Below are 12,308 nucleotides of genomic sequence, written 5' to 3'. Positions count from 1 at the left end.
TCAGGAAAGCCCAGTCCTAGTTCCAGCTCAGCCCTGAATAAATCATTTCCCTTTGTTTCTTTCCAATTTTCCTCTCCCCCCCCCCCAAAAAAAATCTTGTTCTCTGCTTTTGTGGGATGCTTTGATTTTTACCATTTGAGACTCATTCTTTTGATTGAAGATTGTTTTTCCTTGTTAAAATGTAGGTAAGGATAACTCTATTCTGGCTCAAGCACATTAAGGAAAACACACTAAATTTAAAACTAGATCTGGGCTTAAGAATGAATTTTATCACTGTAAAGCTTTATGCTCATAGGAAAATCATTGAAACTACTCCTTAAGGTCAGTGTGAGGAAAGTAGATTTAAAGTTTAAAGTATGGTAGAAATGTGAGTCAATTTATGTGCTACATAGTCAATTGTTTCTAATATGGATAGCTACCAAGAACTATGAAGACTCTTGGATCCCTTCTGTCTTTGTTTCAGCAAGAAATAGGGACTTATGCTTATATAGTGTATTAATAGTTTAGTGAAAATGAGAAATCCATTTATAGATCAGTGTTGGCTGCCTTTGGGGGAAGCAGACCTCATTGGATTGACCCTAGAAAAGGTATAAAATCATTGTACTTTGACTTTGGCCCTATCCAACACAACTGGGGTGTGTTTCCTTGCTCTTTTTTCTTTTTATTCTCCATTATCCCTTTCAGTTATCCATTATAGAACAATAGTCCCAGTAGTGAAGAGCATGCCAGATGTCAGCTGTAAAATGCCCTCTTTTTACAGATGAGCAAACAGACCTAGGGCAATTAGCATGCCCAAAGTCACAGAGTCAGGAAACTTTAGAGGACAGAATTGTCATAATTCCTCATACTTAACCTCTGGTTCCTATTAATTCCTTTTCTTGAGAATTCATTTCTATAAAAATGTCCATGCTTGATAAGGTTTAAAGTGTTATTCTTTTCTACACATACCTGCATTTTAACAGGGAACAAAATATTAAGTTAAAAGAATGAGGCTCAAGTGATAGGTATTGAAACATCCCATTAGAGCAGAGAGGATGCATTTTGGGGGTAAGGGGACTGGAGATAGTGCAGAATTTATCCTTCCCAGTATTCCTGAAATCATTATTCTCCTCTACCTCCTTAGAAAGAGTTTTTCAATGAGATTCAATCTCAGAAGTTGGAAAAAAATAGATCTGAAGGTGGGGATGGAAGGCGGGAAGGAGGAGATACTCAACAGTTAGCCCAGTGACAGAATCTGCCTAGCTATTTAATAAAACGTTTGCTAATTTACTTTTTGAGTCATATATGAATTCAATTCCCTCATTTTACAGTGAGAAAATTGAGGCCATGGATGAAGTGATTTGCTCAAGTTACACAGCTTTTAGTGAGGGAACCAAATCTTAGATCCCCTGGCTCCTGAGCCACTGCATTTTCCCTTTGACCATATGTATTCATTCCTGTATTCTTCTTTTCCATCAGAAGCATGGTTGACAAACAATAAGGGTCAAGCACAAACTGAAGGAAAAAAAACAGACTGTGCAAATGCTTATGGAGAGACCCTGTGCGGTAGTCCCAACCCAAAGAGCTGTCTTTTGCCATTACATTGATGTGCTACTCTGTGAAACTCCCCATAAAAGTGTCTGCATCATTAGACACATGCTCAAGTCTGTTGAACTCCTGCCCTGCCCTGACTTCACAAGTGAGAAAGCATAATCCTCACTTTGCCAACTGCAGAAGGGAAAGAAAAGAGCACAGTGATTGCATATCTCCTTGCCAGCTCTGTGTCTCTTGAGTTAAGCACAAATGGGATTTCTAGTTTTGATGAGTGGCAAAATGAAACTCTGAAGGAGAAATAGAACTGTTTACATACCACTGAACTGGTAAGCACGATTTATGACCTGGAAAAAATTGGTTTCAAAGAAATTACCGCCTTTTTAGAGTTTATATTTACTATGCACTTAATTGTTTGCACTATATCTTTCACTGATTGAAAGCAGAGACCAGGTTTGTTGTTAATAGCCTCCTCCCCCCAAAAGCTTAGGTCAATGCCTGACATAGTAAATCATTACTAAATTCTTTTTGACGAATGACTGACGGGTAGTCTGAAATATTTCCAGGCAGTGTGACTGAACTCCAAAGGAACTGTGGTAACTATATACTGAGCAGGTATCTATTCAATTTCTATAAATGTTTTATTTAAATGGAGATTCAGCTCTTATTTTCTATCAATATCTTTCCCCCATTAAAATATTATATCTATATTAAAATATTTGGCTGCTCTTCCCCAACAGAGTCCCTAGAACTTTCAATAGTAACTTAAAATTATATAATTCACAAAACACTTTCCATATTTGATCTCATCCAATCTTAACAACTCCTAGAATGGAAAATGCTGGAAGGATTATATTTATTTTAAAAATGAGAAAATTCAAGTTTTTATAAGTAAAGTGGATTGCCCAAGGTTACACAAAAATAGCAAGGAACAGAGTAAGGGCTCATTTTCAAAGACTTCTAATTCCAAAATCCAGAATGTTTTCTTTCAGACAACTGCCTTTCTACTGAAATTTATCCAAACTTTGAAGAAAACGTTGTCAAGAAGAGAAAATCTTCACTTGTACCTGCTTAAAGTTAGGCATCTATATTGTATATACTGTTTCCTAAGCTAATCTGCAGTATACAACAAAGCATACTGAAGCATTTCCATCCTGCTTAAATCATGACTGCTGATGTTTCTAAAATATCCATTTGAATTATCTTTATGTGTATTTGACCTGGAAGTCTTCAATCAGGGAATGGCTAGTTAATCATCTGGGATGTTCCAAAGGTCTAAACGTTGTTCAAAAAAAATATAATAATCTATATTTAAAGATCCCTGTAGACCACAAGTTGATGTAGTTTTAAAATGTAATGTTATATGTTTTATTATATTTTATTTACCTCATTAAATATTTCCCTAGTTTACACTACTTGGGAATCATTGCTAGGGCTGGCCATGTATTTGAAACATTTAATCTAAAGGACCTTAAAGTTCCATTTGACCTCTACAATTCTCTGAATCTACAACTGTTTTATAAGCAATTCAGTCAGATTCTCTACCTTTTAGAAAGAAAAGAGGGTTGGCACAGAAACATATATCAGTCTAGCTATTCTCCTACACAGATAGGCATTTGGCTGCTTTGGCAGGCAGGCAGGTTTTTCTCCTGGGGAATCAAATGGTATTCCAAAACTATACGAAGAGAGGGCCAGAGACTGAGTCTTTGGGTTGGAAGAGACCTTGAAAATCATTTTATCAGAACTTTTTGTAGAGGACAGAACTAAGACCAAGAAGTTGTCATTGGCTCAAAGCTACCCAGCTTTGGCAAAACTGGTACTTAAGTTTACATCTTCTGATTGTTGTTCTAATTCTTCTACCATTATGGTAAGACTGCTTTCTTCTCCCACCTCCCTCAAGCTCCCACACCCTAAAACCAACTCTGAAGAATTAAGGAAAGGGCATTTACTGTCCATATGAAAGTCAAAAACTATAGGTATCTCTCTGTTTCTCCTTGTGGTAAAATAGATACCTCTAGTATCTATATTAATTCAGGATTCTAGAAGTTAGAGAAATAAAATTACTGAGGTAGGAATATCAGACACTTAAGTACATATATACATATATATTCCAAATGAGACCTACTAATAGTTATGTCATATAATTGATTTGATATTATTGATTAATTTTATAGGAATGCAATTTCCAAGTAATTGAAATCTTCAAAGCCATTATTTAAAAGAGAAAATAATTGTGATGTCATTATCACATTTTCTTGCCTTCTTAAATACATAGGATATATCAAGGAGCTATGACTTCAACTATATAGATATTGATGAACTAACATATTAATGTTAATATCAACTATCATATTAATCCTTTAGGAGTTTGGTTAATGAAGTGAGTTTTTGTTTTTGTTTGCTTATTTACTTGTTTTTAATGGCCAGATAATGATAATCTCTGTGGCTAAAACTTTTGTTGAAGAGCCTTTCTGAATTGACCAGGTTCTCAGGCAAAGGACATAGGACAGTCCACTGGTAGACCTATGTCTGAAGTCTTTATAGCTTTAGTGGACAACTAAAGAATTTGTTCCATAATCCAATGTCACCTATTTACCACATCTTAAAATAATTTTAGTTGAGTAAAGACACTGGTCATTATTTATTGATGAACTAAGTGAATATTAGGAATCAGTGATTATCTGCAAGCATATATCCTTGGAGCCAACTGAGGTATTTGTCCCTATGCTAAATGACTCATACTTTCGTAATTTTCCTCCTCTCTATTGTTAACTCAGTTTTTATTGACTTCACTGAGTTATTCCTACATACCCCTTGCTCAAAGCATATTTGAATATATATTATAAAATATTTAATATTTAATTTGTTATTGAATACATATTACTAATTAAACAAAATTTTCAAAATAAGATTACCAATTTTCTTTATCTTACATATAATTTTTAGTTAACAGGCTAGTATACTGTGGTATCCTGATGGGGGTTTTAGACCCCTTTTCTTTGAGAGCATAGATTTTATGATAGCTATTTTTCTTAATCAATAAAAATCTTTTCCTCCTTTGTCTCTGAGTTTGTAACTTGCTTCTAAAAGCTTTAGTTTTCTTAAAATTTAACTACTTTATCTGTAAAATTTTACTATAACTATGTTTGAAGTTATAATTCATTAATATAGTAATTCATCATAAGCATACTGTATTGAATAAAACTGGTGACTTCTTGTGCCCAAGTTTGAATCAGAGAAAAGCTTAGACTATGAAAGACACAATCTTGACACAAAATGTACAAAATATACATAACTGTTGTGCAAACTCAATGAACTATAAAATATATATAGAAGATCAAAAATAGTTACCATCCCAAAGTAGCAATTTCACTTACTCTGTGCAAACTTTGGAGGATTGTCGTTGACATCAGTGAGTGTTACTGTGAGAGTTGTGGTCCCAGACAAGCCCCCTGAATGTCCACCCATATCTTTGGCTTGGATGACCACCAGATATTCTTCCTTTGCTTCTCTGTCCATGTTGGGAAGAGCTGTTTTAATAATTGCTACAAAAAAGAGGGGAAAAAGCAGCAAATCAAGCCAGAGACAACATTAGAAAATGGATCTACATGCTGATTATGTTTTTATTCTTTTTGATGTCCTACATATAATCTCCTATTTGAAATTATCACTAAATTATATCAGATGTCAATAGAATAGAAAAATTGAATTTAGAATCAGGACACCTGAGTTCACAACTTTTTTGTGATTTGTTAGCTGTACAGTCTTGAACTGCTTAAGTCATTTATTTGGACCTCACTTTTTTCTATCTGTAAAACGAAGACAATAATAATATTCATAATGCTTTCTTATAAAGTTATTATCAGGAGAATATTTGTCTAGTGAAAAGCTGTTTATAATTTATTCTTTGTTATTCAATATTGTTATCATGATCACAAGAATTACCTAAGGAAGAACTTGAGAAATATATACTAACACATAATCTAGGTTTTCTTTTCTCCAAATTAAAATATAAATCATACACTATATTCATACTATTGTTCTGTGGAAACAATTACAAGTAAATGAATACTAAAATCTATTATACACTGAATCCTTTTGCAAAAGGACATAAATATACAAATAGCTGAGAGTTTTGGTATCAAAGATAATTTATTACAAAACCAATAAATATATGAGAAATAAAATATACACATAAACATACATATAAAATCAAATTCAAAATACAAGAAAATGACAGTATCAAATGAAGTAATAAATGATAATAATAACAATAATCTCACCATAGCAAATATATTCATAATTACCAAGCTAAACATGATATTTAAAGCTTTAAAATATAGAGAAAAAAACAAACACCTGAATAAAAGACAGGTAAGTACATATCATGATGTTTATTCCTGCAATTTCCCCAAAGGTACTTTCAGGGAGCTGGCAAAAGTTGAACTTATGGCCCAATACTTACGCTCAGTTTCAAAAACAAAAACTATATTAAACACCTGTGCAATAGTCTACCTAATGTTGTGAGAAATATCAGTACCAAGATATTTATTTTTCTCAGTAGTGTTTATGTTTGAAATTTGTTGAACAAGAAAATAAAAATGAAATTATGATGAAGATGATAATGATGATGAACAACTCATATAATTTTATATTTACGCAATACTCTAGAGTTTACAAAACATTTTCTTTAAAAAGAACCCATAAAATAGATCATCCAAGTTCTATCACATAAGTCATAAATTAGAGATAAGAAACATTTGGCTCAGGAAGATATGGTAACTGGCTTAATAATGATAATAATAACAACAATAATGACATGCTACATCAAGGTAGCTGGTAGCATAGTGGATAGAGTGATGGTCCTGGAATCAAAAAGACCTGAGTTCCAAATGAGCATCAGATTCTTTATTGATTATGTGACACTGGGCAAGTCATCGAACCTCTGCTTCCTTCAATTTCCTCAACTGTAAAACTGTACACAATTTACTGTGTACAACTATAAAACTTAGCACAATATCTAATACATAGTAGGTATAATATAAATGCTTATTCTCTTCCCTTTAAGGTATGCAAAAGATTTTATCTAAATTATCTCATGTGCAGGTGTTATTATTCTCCCCATTCTACAAAAGATAATACTGAGGCTAAGAACAAGTTTAGGCTTTTTTCAGAATTACATTGTTAGTAAGCACCTGGTTCAAATCTAGGTCTTCCTGGTTCCAAATAAATCATTCTATACCATGCTTCCTCTCAAAGCTATGTATGCAAGAAGGCAGACCATTGAATAAATCAATCAAATCCCCCTACCCTATGCAAAATAAGTATTAAGGTATTAAACCTTTGTATTTTAGTGAAGAATAGTCTTCAACTGAATCAATCAATCAAAAGTTTTACATAAGTTTTTATGTTCCTTTGATCATTTGAAATGATCTCATACTTCAAGTACAGGAAAAATGTTCAGATTGGTCAAAGAAAACTAGTCATACTCTATTGATCATGTATAAAATATTGAGCCAGTTCAGGACCTAGAGATTTGGATGTCTGGTGAAGGAGATAAGATAGAGCTATCCCTGAGAAGAAATCACTTGGTGAGAGAGGAGAGTATCTAAGTCTTAACTTGGATATGTTTCCCTTTCTTTTAACCAAAGGAGGAATTAGTGAACTCAGAGGGACAGAGGATTTGGACTTTTCCAGTGACACCCCGGCAACATTCTCCAGAACAGCAGTAGCTGGTGAGAATATCTTCAAAATAATATTATAATAATCGTTGAAATGTGGAAAGCAGATTCAAGTCTCAAAATTCAAGAGGATTCAGAAATAGGAGAAAAGATATACTATACTCAAGGGGAATTAAGGACCCCCATAAAATAACTTCAAGAAGGTATTATGTTACCCTTTTGCCATTTACTCTCTAAGCTCACACTACAAATTCGTAGAATTTCAACGTTTTTGTGAGAGAGTGTCATAGACCTTTTGGGTTATTGTCTTATACCTACTATGCTTACTAGGCCAGCTTGGCTAATTAGTCTGGATAATTAATTTATAATAATTGATAATTATAGTAAGAAGCACAATGGTATGGCCTAGTAATTAATAATACTCTTTACTTCCACCCCAGCCATTTCCCAGCTTGGTTTGGAAATGTAGCTAAACTTTTAGGGTACCAACTCATCAGTGTGAATGGAAATGAGGGGATTAATCCCAAAGAACAGGATCATATATAAGTATAAATATTGAAAGCATATCTTCTGACTCCAAAGGTCAATACTTTTTTCCTACTATTGAAAGATTTTGAACTGGGGAGGACATAGAAATAATGTCACAAATTATTTTACATATTTGATAATTTAGTACAGAGAAGATTAATTACTTAATCCAGTGGTTCTCAAACTTTTATTTTCAGTATCTTTATCCTATTAAAAATTATTGAGGATCTCTCCAAAGAGTTTAGTTTATCTGGATTATATTTATAGACATTAACATATTGGAAATAGAAACTATTTTTGAATTTGTAGACCTCTAAAAGGGTTTCAGAGATCCCCAGGATTTGATCCAGGGGTCCTGAAACTACGGCCTGTGGGCCAGATGTGGCAGCTGAGGACATTTATCCCCTTCACCCAGGGCTATGAAGTTTCTTTATTTGAAGGCCCACAAAACAAAGGTTTTGTTTTTACTATAGAGCCTCCAACAGTCTCAGGGACAGTGAACTGGCCCCCTATTTAAAAAGTTTGAGGACTCTGATTCTAGACCATACTTTGAGAACCACTGACTTAATTTATATCACAGATATAGTTAGAAGCAGAATCTGTTTTCCATCTCAATTTTTTGACATTGAAATTCTATTCTTTTGCCATCACACTGAACTTTCTTTTTAAATCAGCACATTTCCTCTTATCTAGGGAAAAGACATTTTCTTCATTCCCCTAGTGATTCTATAAATGTTAAACACAATTGGAAGATGCGACATTTTTTTCTGTGACTATTTTTATTGTAATCTTGTTTTTTGAATCATATGTTTTAATGAAATCATCTGTCTGTAAAAAGAGTGCAAAGAGTTCATGTTACTGAATCATTTGAATTGTCAGAGCGCCAAGGGAAATCTAATCCACCTGGGCAGTGAGCTTTTGAAAGAAAGCTCAGAGCTCTAGGACTCTTTATTAGACATAGAGATGACTCTTCTTTCAGGGGTTCCCATTCAGAGAGCACTCGACTGGAGGACATTGCTTATTTGGAAACATTTACTATAACTCAATAATATGCTGGGATTCAGTAGGTTGTTTCAAAAAGTAATCATATTACACTGTGATTCTATGGATCCTACCGACATCATTATTTCTCTATTTGTTTTCTCCATTACTTAGAGACACAGAGAGAGAGACAGACAGACAGACAGAGACAAAGACAGAGAGACAGAGGAAGGATAAAGAAGGAAAGGGGAGGCTACAGAAAAGAAAAGATGGGGAGGGTAAAGAAGGAAAGATTGGATAAAAGGCAAGAAAGAAGAAAAGACAAAAAAAGAAGGGAAAAGAATGAGGAGGATAGAGGATGCAACAAAGAGAAAAAGAAGAATAATGGAAGTAAAAATCTAGAACTTGAAGAAACTTTAAAGGTCATCAAATCCAACTCTCATTTTATTGATGAGGAAACTGAAGCAGGAAAACATAAAGGGACTTGCCCAAACTTATATAGCTAATAACTGTCAAAAGTAATATTCAAACACAAGTCCTCCAGGGAGGAGTAGATAAGGAATGAGAGCACATGAGAAAAAGTGAAGTATAAGGAATGAAAAGAAAAGGAAGAAAAGGACAAGGAAGAGAGGAGAGAGAAAATGGGGGTGGGAAAAAAGAGAAAAAGAAATGGAAGAGAGAAGAGGCAAGCAAATGAAGAGATTGTGTTGGGGGGGCAGTATTTAAGACATCTACAAAGTACCGTAGTAAGAAAATATCTTAATTAATTATAAAGAATTATAAAGATATCCAGATGGCAGAAGTGCTTTAGAAAACACATACACACACATACACACACACATCTGTGTCTATGTCTGTGTGATTACTTCATCTTCAGGGTCAGACTTTTCAGAAGGCGGGGTTAGAAAATTGCTTCTTTCTTGCAATATTTCTTTTGGGAAAACTATTATTCATCTATTTTAGATCTTTTTACTCTATCCAAGAATGACCTTGCAAAGTTATGCTATCACTCTAAAGATTGACACAGGGCTGCTACTGATGTAAGTGAAAATTAGATGGTATCCTAAGGGAAACTAGCTCAAACCATGTTCTAAGGCCCAGGTTAGGGCAAGGCATGCACTCACAGGCTCTTAGGTCACCTCCGACATTGGTCACTTGTGGTTTGCAAGGTAAGTCAATGATTATGTAGCTACCTTGTGTCCTATATAATCTTACTCACAGCATCATCTCAGAAGATTCGAAGCCCTATAACTCTATTAACTATTTTTGAAATGAAAATGCCATCATGAATAGCAAGTAGTTGAAAGTAATGTCAATTTTAGATCATGGCTTGCTTTATTTGACTCAGTCAGAAAGGTTAGGGACTCACAGTTTCCAAAATGAAAGAGTTCCTTAGTTTATAAGAACTGGAAGGAGAAGTTAAATAAAGACTTCAATCAATCAGCCATAGAATTAAGAGTCATGGAAGCATAGGATCATAATCCAATATCTTTATTGTTGTACATATTAGAAAGCTGAGGATTTACTTGTGTGGAGCCACACAATGTTAGGATCTGGAGGAGGATTCAGACCCAGGTCTTAATTAGGCCGAGTACAATATTCTATCCAATAAATCAGAGTTGTCAACCTCAAAGTCTGCATATTGACTTGTTCTTCCACCATTCGGACTCATCTGCCTGAACAATACTGTTCATGGGATTTTCTAGGCAAAGATACTGAAGTGGTTTGTCATTTTCCCCTCTAAAATTTAAATGACTTTTTAAAGTTAACAAGTGTTTGACACCAAATTTAAACTTGGGTCTTCCTGAGAGCCCAGCTTTTTACCTACTAAACTATCCAGCTATGTAGCATATTGACTTAGAAAACCACAAATTAACATTTTTTTTTTTTGGTTGCATTGTATTTTACTTTTGTTAAATTGGAAACTGCAGTTGAAAGTTTTACTTTCCTACCAAAGTTTCTCTGTGCACTAAACCATTATGGAATATTTATTCAAAATCAAGTTTTCCTAGGCTACCCCTCACCTTTTAGGGATAAGATTCTGTCGGCACTATCCCTAAAATGAACTTGTTCAAGGTTACTAAGCTAAAATAAAATTATCATAATTAATTCTAATTTATGTAGATATGGTTTCTTAAGTCAGAGACTATAATGGGTTTAGCCAAAGTCACTTAACTGGTTAATTGCAGCTGTAAAACTATATTTCATGGATTACTGAATATAGAATATTGTTTTTTGATCTTCATTTTTGTGGAGGATGAATGATATCATGGAGTGATATCTTGCCTGGGGTGAATTGGATTTAAATATGGTAGAGTTGCACAAAGTAGTCAGCTTCACTAGCTCTTCCAGAATTATTGAAATCCAGTGACAACACAAAAATCAAGATAAATGATGATGTTTGAGGCTACAGTGGATGATCTTGCTGTTTTCAGTGTCTGACCATGTACTAAGCACTCCATACTATTTGCATTAGCCATTTTCAAGACTAAGGGAACAAATTGTTCTCATCCAATCATTCCATTGGGGAAATCTTCACATACTTGGAATAGACATGCCCCTAATGAACTGAAAGATTTGAGGTCCATTACTTGCCCTCAACCTGGTTTTAAACTATCTGCCAAGATGGTTTATCTTGAGTCCTCTGAGCATGCTCCACCTTCTTGGAGCCATAAATGAAAGTCAAATGCCAGGTGAACATCAAAGGTGCATGAATAGCCCTGAAAAAAGCTCTCATACCAGAAATGCTGTTTTTCCTTGAATACCCCATACACTCCAATGTAGAATATTACTGATATTCTCAAAGCACAACAGGTCAAAGGCATCCATGGCTGTGAGCTCTATAAAAATCTGAATGCTTTTGATTGGCATTTAAAGTTCTCTGCAAACTAGCTCCATCCCATATTTCCAGAATGATTTGACATTCCTTTTTCTTATACATTCTGTTTACTTGGAGACTTCATATAGGCTTTATGCCATCTGTCTCTGTCTCTTTCTGTCTCTGAGTGTCTCTCTGTTTGTCTCTGTCTCTCATCTCTGCTTCTCAGAGTCTCTACTTTTCTTCATGGATGCAGGGGTCCTCAAACTACGGCCAGCAGGCCAGATGCGGCAGCTGAGGACGTTTATCTCCCTCACTCAGGGCTATGAAGTTTCGTTATTTAAAGGCCCACAAAACAAAGGTTTTGTTTTTATTATAGTACAGCCCTCCAACAGTCTGAGGGACAGTAAACTGGCCCCCTATTTAAAAAATTTGAGGACCCCTGAATTAGGGTTCCATCCTATACTAGGTCTCCTCTGATCTTCATTCATATTAACATTGCATTCATTTTGTATTTTCTTGTTATTTTATGTTTGACTTCCTCCAAGTCAAATATATGTTCCTTGGGGATAAAACTATTTCATTTTTTAAATTTTGTATTGCCCAGGCCTATATCAGTGTCTGACATATAGTAACAGGTATGCAATAAATGTTTGAAGAATGAATCAATGTGTTAGAACTATCAGAAAAATTTAGTTTCTCTTTAATTACCAATCCTTTCTTAACTTTAATTCTTCTTGTTTTGTCTGAAGCATCTGATAGTGTTATCA

General features: G+C 34.4%; 1 protein-coding gene across 1 annotated transcript in view; it reads right to left on the bottom strand.

Annotated features, from left to right (window-relative positions):
- CDH8 (cadherin 8) overlaps positions 1-12,308 on the bottom strand; it is a 527,274-nt gene that overhangs the window by 219,870 nt on the left and 295,096 nt on the right. Inside the window, exon 5 of the mRNA XM_051975087.1 lies at positions 4,908-5,075. Within this exon, the coding sequence (XP_051831047.1) occupies positions 4,908-5,075 (168 nt within the window). The remainder of the gene's footprint in view (positions 1-4,907; positions 5,076-12,308) is intronic.

This window comes from Antechinus flavipes, chromosome 2 (genome assembly GCF_016432865.1).
Source record: "Antechinus flavipes isolate AdamAnt ecotype Samford, QLD, Australia chromosome 2, AdamAnt_v2, whole genome shotgun sequence".
In the NCBI taxonomy this organism is placed as follows: Eukaryota; Metazoa; Chordata; class Mammalia; order Dasyuromorphia; family Dasyuridae; genus Antechinus; species Antechinus flavipes.
Note: the sequence above shows the minus strand (reverse complement) of the source record. Positions and strands in the feature narration are given on the sequence as shown.